The 24253-nt window shown below is 38.3% G+C and overlaps 1 protein-coding gene across 2 annotated transcripts in view; it reads right to left on the bottom strand.

Annotated features, from left to right (window-relative positions):
- The window catches only part of LNPEP (leucyl and cystinyl aminopeptidase), a 65345-nt gene that overhangs the window by 14916 nt on the left and 26176 nt on the right, over positions 1-24253 (bottom strand). For both annotated transcript variants that reach the window (XM_035564203.1, XM_035564204.1), the window contains 9 exons: positions 23270-24110; positions 19828-19966; positions 12612-12743; positions 10830-10950; positions 9962-10116; positions 9515-9628; positions 7347-7478; positions 4485-4616; positions 1091-1251 (listed from right to left, as the gene is read on the bottom strand). In XM_035564203.1, coding sequence (XP_035420096.1) covers positions 1091-1251; positions 4485-4616; positions 7347-7478; positions 9515-9628; positions 9962-10116; positions 10830-10950; positions 12612-12743; positions 19828-19966; positions 23270-24110 — 1927 coding nt within the window. The remainder of the gene's footprint in view (positions 1-1090; positions 1252-4484; positions 4617-7346; positions 7479-9514; positions 9629-9961; positions 10117-10829; positions 10951-12611; positions 12744-19827; positions 19967-23269; positions 24111-24253) is intronic.

Genomic DNA, 24253 nt, shown 5'->3' with positions numbered 1-24253 from the left:
AATGCTAACTTGTCTCACAATGATGATAATGTCTTGTGTATTTAGAGGAAAATACAACTTTAAGTGAGGCAAAACAAACTGTACGTGTGTTCCAATTTTGACAGGGACCATTACTGTGAATGACTCAGAGTACTCTTCTTCAAAAACTTTTCATGCACTTCCCCAATTGACATCCACTAGACAGAGAAGAATAATTAAGCCTAATAATCCTTTCCTTCTTCCCTTCCCTTTCAATCACACATTGTTTTCCTTTTTCCCCACAACAAAAATAAAACATAGCCCCATAGCTTACAGCATTTCAAAAGACAAATCCCTTCCACAGGCCTGATTCTGCAAGATGATGCTAAGGACTCAGTTATTGTTTAGACCTCAAACAACTGAATAAAACCCCCAAAATCTCAAAAGGATTCAAACTTACATACTTTGGTTTGCTATGAAATACAGTTAAGGTTCATAATATAAGATACCACAGAATCATTAACACAGAATCATTAAAGTTGGAAAAGACCTTCAAGATCATCTGGTCCAACCATCATGTATTTGTAACAGATTCATTTTCACAATTAGTAATTTCTTCACTTTTGCTTCTTCAGCATTTATACATGCCCTTTGTATTTTTTGGTACAATGGAAACTCAATGAGGCAGCCATCTGCTGTCACGCATTAGTACCCTCTTAAAATTTTTACACCAAGAAAGTTTTGATTCTAGCTTTTATACATTGCTCTAACAATGCACAAGACGCACACTGAATATTGACAGAAAGGAGCAGAAGCTCTGAATTAAGTGCATCAGCAACTTCTGCAATGTACCCTTTTAATTTAAATTTAAAAGCTTCAGAAAAACATGTAAATGAAAAACTGAGCTTACAAAGGATTTTAGCAGTTGCTAGGGTGGAAATAGGCATGGATAATCAGTTATTTTTCAAGGCAGATGCTAGGTGCATACACTTTTATGCCAAATTATCTTTATTACTACCAGCATTCAGACAAAATACCAGAACCCCTGAACACAAATAAGAAAGGTACACGATACAAAGAAGTTATCTGCAGATATATTTTAATGTATGGAAAGTAGTAAGAAGGTGATTACTTTGCATCTGATGTCCAATTTTCTGGTTCCACACGATATAAAAATTTTTCCTGCTGTATAGAGATATTCCTTCCTGTTCGGACGACAGTCACCAAAGGAAATCCTTTATTCAGAATCCACGTTTTCATTAACTTTTTTACATCTAGCGTTCCATTGGTGATCTATAAAAAACAATCATAGTATAACAGGAAAACGGCAAATTTTAAAATTTTTACAAAAATACAAACATTTTTAAATCTCCTTCCTTAACTTACCACATAAGTAGTAGCAACATTCTGTATTAGTAAAGAGTCACTTTGACACTGAGACTATAAATTTCATGAGCAATAAATTAGGGGAACAAATTGTTTTTATTTTCTCAAGCAGAGACACTCCTTGTTAAGCAGTGGTAAAGAGAAATTAGAAACATTCGATAAGTGAAACTGGTTATGTTGAGAAAACAGAGACAAGAATGCTCTGGAAAAGGAAGTTATGGTAAGCTCCCCAGACCTAACCCAACTTCCTCACTTTCTCTTTCACTATTGGTACTCTGGTATTTTATGCATGTTTCAGATCCTGCATGTCCTATGTGCATGTTAAAGATCTTTTTTAAATTCTGAAATCATTATTAGAAATTGAATTAAAGTGATGGTGTTTGTATAATAAAACACTAAAGCAATTCTTTACATTCAGGGCTTTTTTTTGTATGATTTTTTTTGGCATCCCACCTACCAGCATTTGTATAGCTTAACCTCCTACCTCTTCTAATCTTTCAAGAACTGTCTGCACTACAACATCGCCACTGAGGGTCAAGTACTTTATACTGTCTACATATCACTGCCTCTTTACTAGCAGAGATGATCGTCCAACCTGAGAAAGACAATGCTATCTCTAACTTACAAAAATACATTTTAGGTGGGGCTAACAGGAGCATAAGGAAATTAATACATTATTATTTAAGTTGCATATACCACCTTTTACCAACCCATGCTGTCTTTCTCTAGTTACCTTTGTCGGCATCTTATTACTCACTGTACAGATTCAAGTCTTCAGTTCAAGTCACATTCAGCTTTTTGGTTATAGCCTGAAGAGAATGCTCAGGTCGATCTCATCAGTGTCTATAAAGACCTTATGGAAGGGTGCAAAGAGGACAGAGCCAACGTCTTTTGACTGGTGCCCAGTGGTGAGATCAGAGGCAACAGGCACAAACTAAAACACAGGAGGTTCCTGAGCATCAGGAAGCACTTCTGTACTGTACTGGTGACTGAACATGGACACACACTGCCCAGAGAGGCTGTGGGGTCTCCCTCCTTGGACATATTCAAAAGCCATCTGGAGGTGGTCTGTACCTGGGCTGGACCATGATGGCCTCTAGACATCCCTGTCAGCCTTAACCTTTCTGTAAAAGCAATGAGACGTACAGCCTGGGTAGGTATGACTGTTAACCAACTGCCTGAGTGTGACTGATTGAGAGTTTGAATGTGAAAGACTACCTGTAAAAGCAAAAGAAACTAAGAATTCAAAGTAGAAAAATAAAAATAAGCGGACAGAACACCAAAACAAATGAAAATGGATACAGGGATAGTACATTTCAGTGAATTCAAGGAGGCAACCAGTGAAAACCAATGGAAAGAAAGTGCAAGAAATCTGGTACCTTCTCAGGGAAGGACTTTTATTACAGGTCCCAATGTAAGTTAATGTGATGTAATACCAGACCAGTCCAGCTAACCCATAAGCCTTTCAAAAAAGGACATAGGAGTGTACGTGAGGCGCAGGTTAATCAAAACAGAATTAACAGTATTTACACTTACATAAAAAACACAACAACAAAAAACAACCAACAAAAACACATATACAAACACAAAAATCCCAAACCCCAAAGACTCAGGCACAAAACAAGGTACAACCAGCTATGGACACACAGGAAAAGGGGAACAGCGTAAGCACATCACAGAAAGGCAACTTTCAGCAGATGATACTGCCCCTGCAGTATGCATGAAGGGTTGGAGGGTTGGTCAGAGGTTTCATTTAGGAGAGGTGTATCTACTTTTCATTGTAAAAAAACACAAACAAAAAAAACGTAACACTTAAAACAAGAGTTCTTTACCATAAGAGAGTCAGTCTGATACCAAAAATAATCCATCACTAGCTGGCAAACTAGTGACTGTGGATAACTACATAAACAAATTTAGAGCCACCCCGACAAGAACTAACAATGGCTCCAGTTCTGCAAAAGTTTAGATATCATATGATGGATGCCAACAACCACAACTAAACATTAATATCTTGCCTACCACTCAGTTTTTCTATGAGGGAACTTCATGTGTATTTCAGAGAATTTAATACATACCACACAGAACAGAGACAGAGAGATGTGTTCCCTTCCTTCATCCAAACAGCTTAAGATCAGGGATACCTAGCAGCTCACTCTTGTTGGCATCACAGAATGGTTTGGATTGGAAAGGACTTTAAAGATCACCTGGTTCTAACTCCCTGCCATGGGCAGGGACATCTTCCACTAGACCAGGTTGCTCCAAGCCCCATCCAACCTGGCCTTGATCTCTCCTTCTCTCTCTCTCTCTTCTCCCTCATGCTCTCCTTCACACTCTCCCCATCAAGTGCTCCGTTCTTTGCACTCCCTCCCTCTCACTCTTCCCCCACTTCTCTCACCCTTGCTGGCACACTACCCCTACCCAAAGCTCCCCCCGCCCTCTCCCTGCCTCCTTGTGCCCTCTTCTCCCCCCGGCCCTCCCCTGCTCACCCTCCCACTACTCACCCTCCATTACACATCCTCTCACAGCCTTGCTTTCACACCCTCGCCCTCACTCTTGTGTACCCCTCTTGCCTGCCCTCCCATCTGAGAGTGGCTGAACTAGGCCATCTGAAAATCTGTTTCCATATAACCCCAGCTCTGCTTGTTGAAACAGAAGCTTCCACTGAAACAAAGGTACGTGAAGATTGTCTCACGATGCAAATATTTATCGACAGACTTTGGATTCAGCTCCATTATGAAAGGAAACTTTTGTCCTGCATTTAAGATGACCAGTTTTATTCTGGCCTTAACACACTATCAGTGTAGCTCAGGGAATATATATATATATATATATATATATATATATATATATATATATATGTATATATATGTATATATATATATATATAGACGCTGACATGTCCACACATGGTAGATATGGTAGTGTTTACCCACTTCCAGCACTTTTTTCAGATGATACTGAATGGAGTCCTAAAAGCTACAACAATCTCCGTATTTATATGATGGAAATACAATAAGAACTTCAGAATATTTATCTGGAGTATATTATCCCATTTTCTTCATAAATTAAGAAATAAACCAAAATTCACAACACATTTTGAGAAGTGAAAAAAACACAAGCAGAATATTAAAGATGAATACCTCATTCATGCTGTCCCACAAGTCATCACTCTGAGCAGATCTGTAATCATGATTACGTAAATATACCTCAATGCCAGCTTGGAAAACATCCTTTGTGAGATAGTGCTTCAGCATCAACAGAAGTGAAGCCCCCTACAGGGGAGAAAAAAGAAAACATTGGTAAATTAAAAGGTACAGGTACTCTTTCACACTACAATAAAGGTATAAAAAGGTGGCAGATTTTATCCCCAATTTTTTTTTATTTTATCCCAAATTTTATTTTATCAGAATAATTACCTTTAACATCCAGTTGCTTTGGAAAAGTATTTTTGAGTATTTCATAAACTTCAAATATGGTTACAAAAAGAACTAATACCATTTGAATTTTTTTTCCCTGTTGCTTTGGAAAAAAAATTTTTGAATATCTCGAAGACTCCAAATACAGATATAAAACAGGCTAATAATGCTTGAATTCCCACCCCCTCCCAGTTATTATCATCTAAAAAATACTGCATTCTAATTGGTAAGTCTCTGCTGGCTGATTTATTTCATTAGCAATACTCTTCTTTATGATACAGAACTGCACTTATGAGACAGCCTTCGAGAGTTATATGACTTGCATCTACACTGAACAACTCAGCTAAGAGTAGTTCCAGTTTCAAAGTGGACAGGAATGCATAGACAGAAAGGTGTTTTTGTTGTTGTAGATGTCTGAAATAGCTGAACAGCTGCATTTCTATTTCCATATAAATGGCCTTACATCACAGCCACGAGTAAATAAGTTACCTGAGGATTTGCATACTGTACACCTAAATGCAGATGAGCAGGCATATCACAAAAAGATAAAAGTACACTAAGTTTTTCACAATATTTTAAAGAAAGGATCAAGAAAACACAAGGTAGATTTTCATGAGAGCATGTACGGTTCTCATACACTCTGAATTCTAGTTTGGAAAGTAACGTGTTGCCTGAAACTGAAAGTTGCCTGAACTCTGTTGATTTAATTATTCACTAAACTGTAGGAATACCCCTTACTATAGATTTTCACAACATGGTCATCATTTCCTCTCTTGCATGAATCCATACTTAATCTATAGCTCTATGTCTTTGTTTTTCTTTCTGCCAAAGATAACCAAACACACTGTTGTTGTAGGTGGATTGTTCTCCCACCATGATGGGTTATTGACAGCCTGTAAAACTAGCAGGCTAAAATAATTTCGTACAACAATTTCTATTTCAGATAATAAAATGCAGAGGCCACCTATTCACCTGTATCAGTTTGTAGTACAGCAAAATAAAGTTGTATAATTCAGTTGCAGTCACCCTATTGGCTGATTAGGAATCATGTTACAAATGCCTTCCCACTCAAATTGCCAAGGGCATTAGCTAAGATACAGGGCCAAGAGTAGTGGAATACAAACACAGTGTGAATGTAGCAAGAACTGTGCAACGAAAGCCTCTGAAACAAAGAAGACAGCCATGAAAAACCTGTTTCTAGCAACGCAAGGGCTAAACTTGTCGTTTAACTCCTAAACTCCAAGATGTAGGTTGCTACATCTCCATGGAGGAGGCGCACATACTTGCTAGTACCAGTAAACTAATAAAGTAATTGTCTGAATATAACGTTTTACTAATGGACTGAAACTCCAGCCTAATCACTTTGAGAATATTTCCATTAAAATCATACAGTTTTGATCAAAGATTAACAGCATTCTAATTGCATAAGTTACACAGCTACAGGCATGATCATGAATGTTGTGTAGCTTCCAGAAGCTCACCATAAAGGCAACTAATTGAGAGAGAAACCCTGAAGCCTGAAATAACAGCCATGCCTTCTGACATACAACTTAGGGACAGAAACCAAATTTACTTCAAAACCATGGGAAGCTGAAACATCACATCTCTGTTCTTGTAATTCAGTGAACACAGATCAAAAGAAACAGATGCACACCACTGTGGTTAAGACCATCTGGCATCTCAGAATGCTCAGGGATGCCAGACAACAGGTTGACCAGCTAAGAAAGCAGAGAAAACAAACCAAGACAGCTTTAGGAGGTGCTTTTCATCACTGAGCAGAGAAAGATGCAGCATTTGACAGTTTTCTAATGAGCAGTAGCTCATTAGAGCTAGTTTCATATTAGATGAGACTACAACCATGGTGTTGAAAAAAATGACAGCTAATCCAAAAGAGCTTTCCTCCCATACTACCAAACTCAGGGTACACGACATCTAAACCTGAGACACAGTAAGTAAAACTTTGGCAAATGCAACTATTTGCTTTCCCACGCATTTCTAAGTGAGGCACTGTGAAGTTTAAAAAAAAACAAAACTCATACATATCCTTCACTACAGATTAGAAACAGATATAATATAGTTGTAGACAACCAGGATATGCTGTAGAATCATCTTACATTCCAGAACGCAAGTCTCCACTCGGAAGATCTCTAAAATATCTTTTTCAAAAAGCAGAGTAATAAATAAATAAAGATGGGAGAGGGTCAATAAGTGCCTTTTTCTTACTCTTTTCTTAGGATCCTGTGATACTGTTACAATCTGCTATCACAAACAGAATATATAATCAGCTGGACATTTTTTTCACCCATTGGGTCCCTTCTTACATCTTCATGAATATTTTACTTTGTGCTGAACCATGCACCAAACAGAAGTACGTTAAGTAAAGACACAAATGCAAGTACATAATTTTAAATGCATATTTAAAAAATAAATAAATAAAACTATGTAGATGCTCAGAAACACTTCTGAAAGATCCTAGGTATTCCCAAACAACTGCCAGTACATGCCTACTTACTCTTGATCCCACATTCATTTTTACGATAGCTAATACATCACTTTCTGATTATTTTGAAATATTTTTGAAGTTACCTTGATGTAAGAAAGTGCATCGAACATTTCTTCAATTTGCTCTGATGACTGAACAGCCGAAGAGACTGGATGTGAAGAATTCATGGAATCCTTCCTCATAGCCTTGAATATTAGATTTAGGAAATCTTCATCCTACAAGACAAACATCTGTGTCTGAGAAGGTAGAACATACAAGCGTTTGAGAAGCTAGAACATACATGGCAAGCAGAACAGTAAAACTCGTCTTTGCGTTGCTCTTCCATTAGTGTGAAACACCATTGCTTGCCTTCTTGCCAATGGAGGCAGCAGAAGAATTATCAGGGTAGTATTCATGATACCTAATCTTTTCCTTCCAGATTTCAGTAGTGGAATCTCACGCTGGTGTTTACATTATCATTCAGACCCTTAAGCTCTTGTTCCAGTAATATATCTTCAACACTAGGGATAATAAACGTAGCTAATAAATAAGTATGTGCTCAATTTGGCTCAATGTTTTTAGTTCACTTTGCAGGGAATGCAAAGGCATTATTTCTGTAGACTGCTACAATGTTAATGCCCGAAGTCTAATAAAATTGACTACAATGATGCTCATGCACATGTAAACAGCATCTTATGTAGCGATCTCAGTACCAAAGCCTCTTCCTTCTTGATGAAGGATATGGGTATTTAATACATTGTTACTATAATGCAACAACCCTCAACAATTAAACATTTAAACTATTTTTAAAGAAGCTGATTGTATTCCTATTTATTTCATTTCACTGAGATTTAACCAAGCAATTCTCTTTAAAGTTTCCATACAGCAGGAGTGAATCTTAATGGGTTACAGAAAATGAAGGAAAGACCTGTTTTATGGGACAATCAAGAAATTCTTTGAAGTTGAAAATTTAAAGCTATTCATTTTGAATGCAGTTGTTTGGATTGATTTTTTTTGTGTTCAACAAAACACTTTTTGGCACCACCAAGTGGTGAAACAAGATGTAGGTGAAGGTACCTTCTCAGGCACCTTTCAGAACGAAGTACTGAAATGGAGGTGTGTTCTCCTTAGAATACCAGGCTAGCTTTTTGTCCTCCTCCCACCACACGTGCTCAACAAGCAGGACAACTTTGCAAGCATACTTCCAGTGAGCACCAAACAAAAAAAAAACAAATGAAAAAACTTAACACCTAGTTCCAAGAAAAAACTCTACTGAACCAAGTTTGCAACCCAAGTTTCTTAATGCAGTAAAAGAAGGGTGAATTAAATACTCAGAATTCACACCCAGCTAGGATGCTGGGGACACAATCCAGCAAGTAGGAAACAGTCAGTACCAGTCAGGCTTTTAATCCCATGACTAACGCAAATTGCGTAAGCACTCCTTGAAGTGGAATCTGGAGCCCTGCTATCTCCTTTCCTAGGAGATACTCTTTACGTAGGATGAAGAGGTAGTCTCTCCACTGCCTCCTCCATGTAGTTCCACCAGTCTTCCCTTCTTGGCCTGAATTCAGTGACAGGAATGCTTTACAACAAGAGGGGAATGATCAAGTTTAAATCCCTTACGTTTTCCAGAGCTTTTCAGAAGCCATAGAAGCTGAGTGAGTTTTTAAACCAACACTAGGTTATACCAAAAAGCTTCCTTCTCTCTCCTTCAAACACATCTGTAAAGAGAAGTGCCTGTTGGAGCAGTGCTTTGTACAATGTGGTGTAATTCCACGCTATCAGCATCCACTGGGTCGGACTATAACATACTTTTAAATCCAGTCCCTGACTCGTGAATCCCAAACTGATTCAGACACAATTACCATAATGATGGAAAGACAGAAGTGACTCCGGGCATATTTAGTAACCTAAAGCTCTGGTGATGCCTAAGGCTACTGGAAAAAGTGGAGGAAAAAACCCTTGGTCAATGACATACCTGGGCTTTCCTTGTAAACTTTCAGTTTTAACCTATCTATATATAACACAAAGACTGTATTTACACTACCACCAAAGTTTAAAAAAAAAGACCCACCCAAACAAACAAATGAAAATCTACTTCCAATATAATGAAAGGCCCTATGAAGGAGAGGTATAATACAAAATAAAGAGATATGAGTGCTACTCGAAGTGGACTTCTAATATGAGTTTACAAATATCAATCCTTTATGGTCAACATTAAAAAGCAGATCTTATTGAAGGTACAACAAGTCTAGTTATAGAAAACACTTACTGAATGTAATTCTGGAAAAATCTCCTCCATGGCAAAGTACTCCATGAAAGTGGCAAATCCCTCATTCAGCCAGAGATCATTCCACCATTCCATAGTTACTAGATTGCCAAACCACTACGAAAGACCAAAACCAATTATTTTTCTGAAATAAAATCAAGGAGTACAGTGACACTGCATCCATCCTCAGCTTTATTTTGTGACAAAAACAAATTTACTCAAAACCACAGTAATGCTGTTGCATGAACAACTCGGTAGTTAGACGATGACAGAATTGCACTCTGCCTGTTGCACCGGAGAAGAATACTCTCGCAGGTATTCTGAAAAGATAAAATGCACAACCCAGTAGCAGTGGAGGCAGAGGTGAATTTAATAAACAGGATTGCATTCAAAAACAAACAAACAAAAAAAACAAAAGAACAAATAATGACCTCCCCAATCTAGTAATACCTGATGGGCAAGCTCATGAGCTATCACTGCAGTTATTAGCTTTTTATCCCTTGCTGAAGAAGTTTTACTGTCATACAACAGTGTTGTTTCTCGGAAGGTGACCAAGCCCCAGTTTTCCATTGCACCAGACTGAAAATCAGGAATTGCTACCAGATCTGGAAAAGATTTGAAGGAAGCTATTGAAAACAGCTAGTTAAAGCTGTTTAAAGCTAGTTAAAGCATATTTCAAGTCTATCTATTCTATTACATAATCCATGGAAAAAAAAAACATTATTTAAATCCTGTGGTGTAGGCATGCACTCACATTTCAAGCACAAAAGCCTCATGGATTTATAGCCATGTTTCTTTAGCAGTATTCTTACACAAACGACTTAAAGCACTACACACTGACTTTAGATCTTGCATGCACATGAGTAACCAGGAAATGCAGCTGCCACTACTGAAGGTGGCATGTTAGATGACTGCATTTAATAACCTTTCCAATCACAGTAATACATGCAGAGAAGTCAGGTTACAGATTTCACACTGGTGAACACTGTTCTGTCTGAGAATTCTCTATCTCCCTATCAAAGGGCATCACATTAAGTGTACATTGAATTGTTTCTTTGATGTTACATACAAGTATAAATAACCCATTCTCAAAAGTTAACAATTTTCTGGCTTGTGGATCACTTGGCATGTACACCTAATCAAACATGTAGTGGATTTTGAAAATAATGTTTGGGCAACCATATTTCAGAGATGTTTTATTCTATCTTACGTATTTATTTATTTAAAAGACACCTGAGAAGAATTAAAGTTCCCCTGCATTTCTCAGAATTTATTAGGGTTTCTTTTTGCGCTTAAAAAAAAGTTCAAATGAACTTACCTAATTTTTCAAGAGGGTAATTTATTGAAAAGTACTTTTGATAAAATTCCAGAAGTTTCACTGCCGTGTTTAGAGCATACTCTACTTGGTTTATATGCTGTGGTATGGCATAGACAGATACCTAGTCAGAACAGAGAAGAGAATAGACTTTGAAACTTAGAGCTACAAAACCTTTAGATGTTGCTCTATCATGAAAATAACTTTGATTAGGTTACATACAGGTTCATCCACATTTAGATGCATATACAAACACAAAAGACAGTCTTACAGTCTGGAAGTCTTCTTACAGTCTCCCTTGGACTATCAGACCCTCTTGGCAAGCAAAGAACTCACTAGCTAGACTCTACCCTGAGTTAGTATGATCATTTTCAGACTTTGTCATTAAGCTAGTAAATACTATACATTGCTAGTCTGTTTCTGTCTGGTGCCTTCTAAAGCTCTGCTAGACTTCCTTAGTTTTGCTAAACCTTGCTTGGTAAGAATAAAGGAGAAGGACAGTGAAGAACCACCCTCCCTCAGACAGAATACATCATTCATTCTTTTTCTCTTCTCCTACATAGTTCTATGATACCAATAACCCATGCAAATAATTCTGTTATGGAGAAAGGTAAAGCACACCATATAGACAGTTGTTTGTCTCTGCAAACATGAAACATTTTGTAGAACAATCAATTTCCTCCCAGGAAAAAGGCTATAGAGCTGAATAGCAGCCACAAGGGAAAAAGAAAAACACAAAAAATTCACCTTTTCAAGTTACATTATACGCAGTCAATCCTATTCAGCTATAATTAGAAATACTTGTCCAAAACAAAATTAAATTGTACTGACCAGCATCCTTAATTCTGTATACTAGATTAAAGAGATATAGATCATGACATTGCTTCACTAGCCTGGAAGATAGCAATTTTTAGTAGTTTTGGAAAGGGCTTCTTCTTCTTCTGTAGTGCTACTATTCCCTCTACAACACCACACAACTCTTGGCTCTTTCTAAGTACCTACTGACACTTCCAACATTTCTCCACACAGTTCCAGCTACAGTCATTAAAATCACTGCCTACCTGAAACTCCTGCATTTCTTAAAATAAGATTAAGGAACAACTCCTAGTACTATCATGTTTTCATATTTAGTTACTTAAATGGCAGACATCGCAGAAACTGCTCACTTACTCTGCAGTCCATATCCATAAAAATAAATAAATAAATAAATACTGACTTATTGAAAGGCACAGGTTTTTTTTGTTTGTTTTTTTTTATATAACATATTTGCTGGTCTACTTAAACACATATGACAAAGTGTATTGTGATGTACATAGTATGTTTGCTTCCCTTGGGAACCATAGTGTTTCTGTACATCTTTTGAACAATTCTTGGTTCCGTGACATTAATCCTTCACAGATCAAGTATTAAAACCAAATGTTTAAAAATCTTCCAGTTATGAAAGCTCTTAGAGTTTTAGATTTTGTGAATTTCTACTATGAATAAGCCCTGATGTTGAGTCCCACGCTGTAGAAGTCTTCTCAGTCTGGTATAAGCCTTGACATCAATCCAACCTAAAGCATGTGGTCATTGTCCAAGATAAGCATAATACTGTACCTACGATAAGTATCAAAAAAACCAAGAAAATAAATAAATGGGGTGGGGGTTCATGGAGGGAGTCACTAGGTCTTGTAGAAAGTTTGCGTTTGCTCATTGGTTTGTGGATTTTTTTTTTAAATGGTTTTGTTTTCTTTGGCTGCACTGGGAAGGGGAGGGGGGGGGGACTTACACGAGGAATAAACGTACCAGACTCCCATTAGTTTCTCTACTGATGTTTTTCAAGTCTGCAACAACAAAGGCTACCAGGTAGGTGCTCATCTTCAAACTCACAAAAAATTCATCTTGGACAATTCCATTTGTCACACGAGTAGTGGCTTTCTGCAGGTAAAAGGAAAGTATTACTGATGTAGACAAAAGAACACTAAAGCATGCAAGGAATCAGTGTTAAATTAAAGAATTATTTCACAAGTGGCTAGGAACAGTTTATAAGCAAACCTGAAGAATAAATTTATATTTTGGTTATGTTTCAGTAGGACAGGTAAGATCCAAAATCTACCCATGGTGTAACAAAGCTTGAGGAGACATGGAACATGTAAGCCTATATAACCCAAAATTACTTATCAAGCTTTTAATATGCAGTATTAGCAGACAACCGCATTGTTGGAGATGTCCTGTATCTCTTTTAATTCATACTTAAATCCGCAGTATAATCCAAAATCAACAGCAGGATTAGCATTAATCCACTGTAGGCACAGTTCAGCACAGGCTGTAGGCACAGTTCAGCAAAGTAGGCACAGTAGGCACAGTTCAGCAAAGCCTGAAAATACAGGCACTGCACAGATTAAATATTTGTCTCTTCCCAGACACCTCTTCAAGAACAGGAACTAAGCATACTAAATAAACAAAGAAAAAAAACACACAGCATGACTCCTCCCTCTGCCTAACCCCTACCAATTGGGAGAAATTTCATTTTAAAAAGTTAAGAAAACCTAAGGTCTCATTCACTTCAAAGCACAAACATGTCCAGTTTAAACACACACTGTCAAATATAACTGCCCACTCAACCTTCTGAAGTATGATACCATGGTGTATCTTAAGAATACTTCTTAAGAACGCAGAAGTTTTTCTTTAATATTAGTCCTGGAAAGCCAAGCTTTACACCTAGAAGTAATTCTTTGTATAGTCCTTCACAAAGAAATTACATAAAGACAACAGCTAAACATATAAAATCACTAATGCAGAACAGTAAAGGTTTGGAGACAGTGACAGTAGTACATGTGTCTTCTGAAACTTCATAAATATGTTTGTTTCCAGAAACCATGAGCATTTAAGAAAAACATCAATAACTCTAGCTTTGGACAAGACTATTTCAAACCAAACAAAGACCTAACATTTAACTGTCACAAAAAATTAACTGCCAGCCTGAAAGAGGAATGTATGTTTAATCCTGAGCAAAGCAATACAATCATCTTGTCTGGCCACTGTGTACAAACAGAATTTCCTTCTTGAATTTCTTGAAAACATTCATAAATTTATCTTTACTACAGCTTCATTATCATAAAAAGTGATACTGTACTTAAGGGGACAAAGTGTCTGCTGTGGCTGCAAATAAACTGTTTCAAGTCAGTTATCCTCATTAAAAAATAAAAAAAAAAATCACAAAACACAAGCCCAAAACTCATACAGTTTACTTCTAACTTGAATGTGTGTCAGCCATTAAATATTGCCATATTAGCTGTGCACACACTAGTTGAGAAATCCTGCTTCTGAGATCTCCTGCTCATGTAAGTATTTATAGAAATCGACGAAGCTCACCCTTTAACATTCTCCTGGATAGAGTAAAGAATCTGATCTTAATTGTCTCCATCCAGTACAGCCTGTTCCCAAGACGTGCAGTTATTACAGGAGAAATTTCAGTTATTTATTTTTCCTAACAGAAGTTTGTTTAAGTGTTTATTTTCAGAAGAGGGCCTATCCTAGTAATGATCTCACCAATGGAATATGCTTTATGCAACAAGATACCCTTATCCACATTTGGTATTTCTTTCTTTATGCATACACAAATCAGCTCACTAGCCTGAAGTGTTGCATTGGGATCCCATGCTACCTAACAGAATATCTAATCCAGGCTAAGCCTGAAATGTAAGAGTTCAGCATGTGCTAGAGCACTTGGAAGATGAGGGACAAAAAACATGCCAATAAAAAGAAGGTTTGCGTATAAAAGTTGGTACTGCTACAAGAGAACTCATTGATGCCAGGAATGTTCTTGAGGTAACATACTTTTCCACAGAAACTCTTGTCTAATTTCTTTGTTTTGTACAGTCACAAAAATAAAGATTTTACTGTAATTCACAAGCATGGGAGAGCAAGTTTTCCTGACAAGTTACAAAACCCAAAGGGACCACTTCTAAACCCACTAACTGCATGTTTAGATATCATACAACAACAAATGAGGAAACATACAGGATCAAGTTATCAGGGTATCGAGTTGAGGAGAGAGGAAACAAAACAAAAGTAAGAAATGTTGTTTGCAGTATAAACACAAACGAGTAATTGTTCTAGAGATACTGTCCATTAGCAAAACTATCAATTCACTTGCTCTGTGTGTTCTTATAACTTCTTGATAAAAATCAAATTAAATCTGACTTAACCATTTGACATAAGAACTCGCCTTTGGTTCTCAACACTAAACATACAACTTCACTGCTGTTAATGTCTTTCTCTGATATTCTCTTTGTTTTACGTAAGGACGCCTTCTCAAATCTTTATCATAAGAACAACATAATAACCGTATTTTAAAACGGAGATGGAAACAACAAGAAAAAATGCAAATTATAGTTTTTGAAATGTTTTGTCTGCTGTGCTCTTAAAACATCCTGACTGTATCAAGCTCAGTAATTGGTACAGAGAAAAAAAACAGTGGGCAAACCCAGAAGTGCAGTGAAAAGTATCAGATACCAGGAACAAATGCAGCAAGACAGAAGTGGACTAAAAAGCAGAGAACCAGATGATGGAAAAAGCCTGACAAGATGGGAGAGAAGGAGAATTCTTAGCTTGAAAGGACAGGATCTTCTGCCTATGGCACTCATAGGTAGTTGAAGAGATGTTCAAGGCAGAAGCAGCAGCAGCAGATTTGAAGGTAACTCAAGTGGTATGACAAACACGAGCAGTAATCAAAATGCCAAAAAGATGCAAGAGACATATTCAGAAGGGAATTTAAGATGCAGGAGTGCCATAAAAATCACTTGAGGAATGACTATGTAGGTCACAATGCTGGGAACAAGGAAAGGCACGCACATTTTCTATGCAGTACAGGAACCGCTGAGTATGTAGTTAAAGCAAACAATAGGGAAAATCTGTAAAATCCATGTTTAAGATGATGCAAATGTGCAATACCAACCCATTTTTCACTGCAAGTAGGAGTAAAAGGACACATTTCCCAAATCTCCATTTTTCAAATGGCTTCCCACCTCCTTGAAAAATGAGCAATGCAATGAATACGACACTGCGGCTGGGAACTTATATGTAAATGTGTCCTGAAGTGAGGTGGAAGAAAAAAGATGCATTAATGATCTAACTGTAAAAGCACCTTATCAGAATGTTTTCTCCATGTGGATGATAACTTGTGGCACACACACACACAGAAAGAGCTACCAACTGCTTAACAGTGCTTAGAGCTGAGCAAGAACAAATGAGGTGGGAAACGGCTCCCTCCTCAGTGCAAAATGCCACAGGCACATACCTTGCAGGACTGGCAACACAAGACAGGCGTTATGGAAAGATGCAAGGTGAAGGCAAATAACTGTCATTCTTTCCAGATTTAAATCGTATGTCTTAAGGTGTGGGAGCCTGACTACTTAGAGGAAGATCCTCTGACAAGAAGCAGTAACTCACTAAACAGGAAATACAGAGTTGCATTTTCAGGCATATTAGTTGGATCAGTTGGAACTCAAAAGTCACAAGTCTTGGCAACACAGAGCCTCAGCTACAAGCAGCTCATCTGCTGATTCTCTCAGGAAGGTAGAAAAGCCTGCTTATACATGCTGATGCTTACTGTTGAGTGCATCAAGTGACCTATTTGCATAATCTACAAGAAGATAGTTTGAACTTTCGAAGCCTTGCCCGATACCACAAACAAATGCAGTAGTTGGTAGGTGACTTCTTCCTGCACAAACAACATTGCACAAACACCTTGCACAAAAGACATGAAATCTAAGTGAAGTCTAAAGAGAAAGGGAAGTCAATGGAGCGGCTAGATTAAATGACAAAACAAAGCATTTACTGAAGAAAGCAGGATGGAGGTGCTGCACAGACACATTGTGAGAGAAAAGCAAGGGAAGTAAACATGCCTTCTGTTACAGTGAGGGCCCTTGCTTTCCCTTCTGGAGAAATCTACTATCAACCACAACTGGCATTAGCAGACATACTAAAGGACAGCAGATCAGTAATTCCTTTCAAACTTCCAAAGAGGAATTAAAGATTCCTGAATAGGGGAAATTTCCAAAATGAAGCAAAAAGTCAAGCAAGTAAGTAAATGTTAAAGGAGAACACAGAACTTAAAGACAGATAAACTAAAATAGTAGCACCCAGCAACCCCCCAAAATACCATCCTTGATCTTGAATTATCCCCAACCATTTTCCTTAGATACCTAACCACATGTGACAGTGAAGCAGAGTTAATCATTATTTTTCCCCCATTTCATCTGCCAGTCATTACCAGTCAAGAGGGCAACTAAGCCACTTGATGCTATAGGTATACCAGCTAATTCTAATAGAGATGAAAACTGTCGCGTTATAGAGATGATCATTCTGCGAGTTACTGAAAAACACTTTAAAGACAATGCAGTCATTGGTCATAGCCAGCATTGGTTCATGAGAGTCCTGCTTAACAAACTTTATTTCCTTTTACCATGAAGTTACCCATCTAGTTGACCAGAGGAAGACAGTAGATGTGACTTGGGGGGGGATTTTAGCAAGGCTTTCTACGCTGTCTCACACAGTATCCTTCTGGACAGAATGTCCAGCATACAACTAGATAAATACATGATATGATAGATAAACAATTGGCTGACTGGTTAGGCTCAAAGAATTAAAGTAAATAGGGTTTACATCTGGATGGAGGCCAGTTACTAGTGGGGTCCTCAGGACTCCATTTTGGGGATGGTCCTCTTCAATGGTTTCCTTAATGACTTGGATGCAGAACTTGAAGGTAAGTAAGTTTAAAGGTGAAAATAAACTGGGAGGAGCAGTTGACTCCCTCCAGGGTTGAGAGGCCTAACTGAGAGATCTTCACAAATTAGAAAGCTGGGCAGTCACCAACAATATGAAATTTAACAAGAGCAAGTGCTGGATGCTGCACCTGGGACAAGGGAAACCCTGGATATAGGCACAGAATAGGGATAAGAGGCTGAAGAGCAGCCCCACAGAAAGGAACCTGGGGGTTTTGGTCAACAGCAAGTTGAATGTTAGTCAGCAGCGTGCCCTGGCAGCCAAAAGGGCCAGCCATATCCTGGGGGGCATCAGGCACGGCATTGCTGGCTGGTCAAAAGAAGTGATACTTCCTGCTCTGCGCGTGTGCAGCCTTACGTTAAATACTGTGTGCAGTTTTGGGTGCCACAATATAAAGAGAACATAAATCTATTAGAGGGCATCCAAAGGAGAGCTACAAAGATGATGAAAGGTCTAGAGGACGGGATGCATGAGGAGTGGCTGAGGTGACTGGGTTTGTTCAGCCCAGAGCAGAGCAGGCTGAGGGGAGGCCTCATGGCGGCCTGCAGCTCCCTCACGAGGGGAGCGGAGGGGCAGGCGCTGAGCTCTGCTCTCTGGGGACAGCGACAGGACCCGAGGAAACGGCATGGAGCTGGGACAGGGGAGGGTCAGGCTGGGTGTTAGGGAAAGGTTCTGCACCCAGAGGGTGGTCGGGCACTGGGACAGGCTCCCCAGGGCAGTGGTCACAGCACCGACTCTGCTGGAGCTCAAGCAGCATTTGGACAGTGCTCTCAGACACATGGGCTTATTTTTAGGTAGTCCTGTGTGCAGCCAGGAGTTGGACACGACGATCCCTGTGGGTCCCTTCCAACTTAGGATATTGTGGTGCAGTAGAAGAGTTGCAAACACAAATATTCTTGGCAAGTACTCATGATCTGTGGAAGGTATGCTTAAGAGCAGAATAAATTTTAAGCAGCTATTTGCAATTTGCTCAGCAATATCTAAACACAAGCAGCAATGACAAACAATAGTTTGTCTGTATATAAAAAATGATAGAAGCTGTTTTATGAAAATTACGTTAACCACTTGTCCAACTTCTGGCAGAGGAAAGCAAGTAACCGCCCTTTCTTGTTTACAAAAACAGAAAAAAGGAGAGTTGTCAAGCAGCTTGTATAGTGATTCTTTCAGTGAAGAGAGCAGCCAATAATGTCCTCTTAAACCTGGATACAAACCAAGGTGCTGGAATCCTATTAAAGTAATTGTTGAGAATCACCACAAATCCATGAACATTCATTTTATATGAGGAAGACACTGTTTCACATAGGTACAATTATCAGTTTGCTTTTCAAAAAAATATGGCAGCTACACCAGCATCTGAGCCTTTGACAGCCTACTGGCACAGTATACATATATGTTTCACCAACACTGAGGGCATAATTGTTTTCACTATTAATTAGATTAATATCAATATTCATGAGTTTCTATTGGGTGATAAAAGGTGGTTATGCTTTTGATGAGAGAGGACCTAGTTCAGATACAGACTAGGAAGTAAGTTAGTCTTGATGGTCTGTCTAAATGAGTTAGGTTTCTATTAAGGTTTCTCCAAACACTTAATGGCATCAAGCATCACCATAAAATTCAGATATGCTCGTAGAAGATTTTAACTGAAAGGATCTACCTGAAGGAATTTCAGATCCTTATTTGAATTCTGGGGTTGAGACCCTGTTTACACCCTACTTTTGAGCCTCATTCATGCTCAAAAGTCCATCCTTCTATATCAGGCATAACAGAGACTGCTCCTAGTTACCAATGATACAGAAACTGTTGATAAAGACATTCCAGTCTTCTGCAAATGTGCAATATCAGCAAACACAGAAACCTCCAAAGAAAACCTTAGGTGCTTTTGTGATTGTTGTAGCCAACAACAAAATCCTACAAGATTACAACTCATTTACCCTTAGCAGGAATCCCTTCTATAGCCATTCAACTGTCACTACAATAACATCCCTACATTATATAGTGCGTTAATCAGTCGTTCCCCTCCCCCAGGGTTACTTAGCTCAAGTCCTTGAGGAACAGACATTTGTTTTATAAGAAAGTCAGATTGTACAGTTTACCTTCTCAAGGTCCAAACTAGATGATCCTATGATTCTAATTTACCCCCCGAACATTAATGCAGCAAACACAATGCAAAGAACCTACACAGATTACCTAGGAGATAGCTCTACTAAAATTCCTGTATAAAAGTAAGTACCTTTGGCATATTTGACAGAGCAGTAAGTTTCTCATCTCTCTTGATCTTGATTAAAAAAGTAGCTTTCAATGCTGGTTCATCAAAGCATGGAAAAGCAGACCTTGCTGCCAGAGGTTCAAACTGAGTTGCTGCAAACCACCTAATGAAGAGAGTAGAGAAGGGCAAATTAAGAGTTATGAAAAGGATACATGACAGTTTATGTATGATTGTACACAGTCATCTTTCCCCGCAAACCTTGTAACTGCTTGCTATGGAAGAAACTTTCTAAATGGCAGATGATATGGTTGGTCCATTTAGAATAAATGTTTCATTAGGATTATAAAGAAGTCTTTTTGAAACCAATGAAACTTATCTATTGGAGAACTAATCTTCTTGGCTGTTTTTTGTTTTCTTATCCTATACCTGGATTAACACAATTAAAGAACAGTCACCAGACCAGTGATCTTTCCAGAAAGAGGGAACAAAGCTTAAAGGAGACAGAAGAATTTAATCAGTGGACATGCCCACCATATAAAATGTTTGAAACCTCAGCAGCAGACATAATAACAGGGAAGCTTTTCCATCTAACTGTTGTGCCTTCAGCTGAGGATGCTCTTGCAGTTCAGCTGTCTTCCTGCTCGCTTTGCTAGCTAGCGTATGTAAATTCATGCACTATCTTGCCTCTAACACAACAACTAGTCATATCACAAGAGAACCTCTCAAACATCTGTGTTCCTCCTCAAGTGTTTTGATATTAACTAACTCCAGAAATTACAGCTTTTTCTAGAGAGTATCTCTGACTTGTGTTCTGCTCCCCCAGGACAACCCTGGGACCTAAACATGAAGTTCACCAATTTGTCTTCCATTTACCAGAGATAAACAGTTTCTATTTTAAACCTACTGCCAAGCTCCCCACGAGCTTTTGGGGGTTGTCTTTTATTTTTCTCTGACTCCAACATTTTGGACCTATAGCTTTTCTGAGGAGGCATGTCACTGTCAATTCATAAAATTTATTCTCCTAGTCTGCTTTCAACTTTAGTCCTCTTTCCCATCAACCACAATCTCGAAGTTCACAAAGATCCATTCTGCATAAAAATATAAATAGGATGCAATCTGTTTATGTTTTTTTTAAATCATATGTTATCAAAATAGCCTGTATTCCTAAAAACACCGACCGTAAGCATACAAACGCAACACCCTGGGAAACAGAGGCATGCAGGGCAATGGAAATGATGATAATCAGTAGAGTTTACTGGAAACTATTTATTGAAAAATATGTAAGTTAAAGCATCCTGTCTTTGAACAGAAGCAGGTAGCGCTAGACTAAAGGTGGACAAAATCCTCCAAACTTACTCAGATTATCTTTTTCCTCTCCACATACAAGCTCTTTCTACTACTGCAAACGCAAGATGACAAAGCTTCAACTACATCAGACTACAAAAAAGTATGAAATCTCAAGAAGTAGCTATTAACAACGCTTGATGTTATTTTTGCCTTCTGCAATCTTACTGCAAGACTCTACTCTTATCACCATGAAATATGGAGTGAAATGAGACTATGTCTTTCAGGGCTTGTGATAAGCTATTTATATCTACTTCATTTCATCTCGTAATTACGTTCTGATGCAATGTACAGCCTTTGTGATTTTTTATTACTTAAAGAATTCCAACACAGAAAGACTTTTGGCATTTTTGTTATATTGTCAGAAGATTGAGGCACAGCAGCAGTTTCCCAGGAAGCAGCAGGTTCTCACTAATCATTACACATACAATATCATGTATTAGTATATGAAAGGGCTCCTCCTGAGCATAAGAGGCTTATTGACAGTGTGCTACCTTAGGGATCTGAACCTTTGTACCTCAGTAAAGCATCTTCATCAGACCTGGGCAAATTGAAACAGATCAGAAATGCTTTAAACCAAAATTCTGTCTTTAAAATCTTGACCTCTTACAGAAAGCCTCCCGGACCACCTCACATAAGGACCAGCAGAAACACATGGGAGTAAAGGGGAGAAAGTTTCTGCATCACTCCACAGCTGCTGATCACTTCAAGAACCCAGTTATATTCCACCAGTTCTTGCATATATTTGAAGACAGCTGCTGCAGACAACCTATTTTCTTGTACGTTTCAGCAGTATGTTACAGATCCACTAGGACCTAGCTATGGGAAGTTTTAACAGCAAACTAAGTAAACTTCTGAAAAATAAATCAGTTTTAGTTTAAATATCTCGTCAGCACCTAGAGAGGCCTGCTGAATCTGAAACAAAATATATTTATTATTATTCTGTAAATAAAAATAGTATATCTTTCACACGTTGTGCAGCTTCCTAACAGTCTATGAAATCTTTACAATGAGCAGTTTTTATTTTAGAAGATGGCTACCCTTGATGGACTTGAATAATTCAAACATGAGCAGCGTAGTTGTTGTATTTCACTGGAAAAAGAAAAAATTATAACCAGTTTGCCACGTTTTATTCTTCAAGGAGTCTCACTAAAAAAACAGAGCAATAACTAAGAGTCTTGTTTTAAGTCAGTGAAAATAAGTAAAATATCAGTGTGATCCCTTCTCCAGAGGACAATTTCAGTGGTATTAATTATAAAGTTTGCCTTCTCCTTTCAGGAAACAAAATCTACTCATAAGTATTTGGGGCATTTCCATACAAATTCTCTGCTGTTGCAAGAATGTCTAACACTGATACCATTTTTTTCCCCTTTTCCATGCTTTTCCCTTTATGTACCATTTCACTTTTCTTTTTTGGTTTAGGTCTCAGCATTTCTTAGAACAAGCTGGTAAGTGTTTATTCCATTTAACAGCCATTTTGTAGGCCCCTCACATCTACTTTCCTGTCAAAGTGAACTTACCCATAGTGCTCTTTTCATCTTTCTTTTGCACCGTTTCTAGAAAATCTGCATGGACTATTATATGCTAACGAAGGCATGAAAAATCTTAAGTACACAATCACGTTAAGGACCATTTGAAGTAGCTGGTGGTGGGTAGCTATTTTCGTTAATCTTCTTTGTAAAAAGCCCTCATTCTCCACACTGGTGGTACTATCAACTAGCTAAGGACATTTCCAAAGAGAGAAACTAACAATTAAACAACAACAACAACAAAAAAAACCCATGCTATAGCTACCTGTAAGCAGCATACAGCACTACATTAAACTGAGGAAGAAGCTGCCCTCGCTTAATGAACTCATCCATGAAAGACAGTTCCCAGGCACTGCTGATTTTAATCACTGATAACTTGCATCTCCCTAGCAGCTTTGCTTAAAGTGTCAGCAACATAAGAATAAAGTGGTTTTTTTTAATCTCCAGACTTAAAACATCAGGAGGTTAAAGATCCACTTTGTTCATTAGGAACCAGTTGTACAAAACATTCAATAGAAAAAGCTACCCTTGTTATTTCTACTAAAGCACAATCTAGAAATGACAGAAGAGAGAAGCAATATTTGCGTGCATACCTTTGTTTAGAATTCTCATCCTTGTAAGAAATTTTGTAGAAGCCATAGTAGGTGTCCGATAAATTAGACGAATATTCTATGTTGACAGTATAATTCTGTCCTACAAGGAGAGCCTCAGGAGCCATGACTGCAATCTGGTCATGCAATGGATATTCCAGCAATTCAACTGGCTTTGCTTGACTTCCTCCTGTTGAAGTAAGGGATGCCTTGGTGATATTAAGTCCTGAGCTGTGAAGCACAATCTTCCTAGTTACCTGGAGAACATTAACCACTATCTTTACAGATCCTGAAAATTTCAGAGTAGTAAGGTTTGGCTGCAACTCAAGATCATAGTGCAGTGGTACAACATCAGAAGGAAGTCTCATTTTTGCCCACGGAAACAGTTTTCCATTGGTTGCCAAAGGGTATATTAGTTCCATTGTACGATTTTTTTTATGGCAGCCTTCTTTGGTAAAGGTACATTTGGGAAGAAGATAAATCACCATTATTACTGAAATCGCAATCACAAGAACAACAGTGCAAACCGCCATGGTCCTTGTAGAGGGCACCGAGCATGATCCATCTGGACTTTGTCTATAGCCAGCCATGTTATTCCGGAGACCTGAGCTTCTGTTAATGAAGGACATTCCCAGCAATTTTGCTGATGACTCATAATCCTCTTCATCATCATCCATTTCATGCTCCCCAAGGCCACGCACCAAGAGCCGTGAGCTTCTTGGTTCATATTCAACTTCATCAGGCTCCAGGGGATGTAAACAAGGCTCTTTTGCCAAGTCAACCACATCGGGCTCTTCCTCAAACATACTGTTTTCAATCATATTTCTGGGTAACTGAATTTGATCTGAAAAAAGAAAAGAGTGTATGTTACATCACAAACAAAAGGCATGACTATAATATCTTATAGACAGTTTATTAAGGTAAAGAACAGGAAACACTGTTACCACACATACTATCATCAGGAGCTCTTCAATTTTCTTCCTCGGG

The sequence above is a fragment of the Cygnus atratus genome, chromosome Z, assembly GCF_013377495.2.
Source record: "Cygnus atratus isolate AKBS03 ecotype Queensland, Australia chromosome Z, CAtr_DNAZoo_HiC_assembly, whole genome shotgun sequence".
Taxonomy (NCBI): domain Eukaryota; kingdom Metazoa; phylum Chordata; class Aves; order Anseriformes; family Anatidae; genus Cygnus; species Cygnus atratus.
This window is presented reverse-complemented; position numbering and strand designations above follow the sequence as displayed.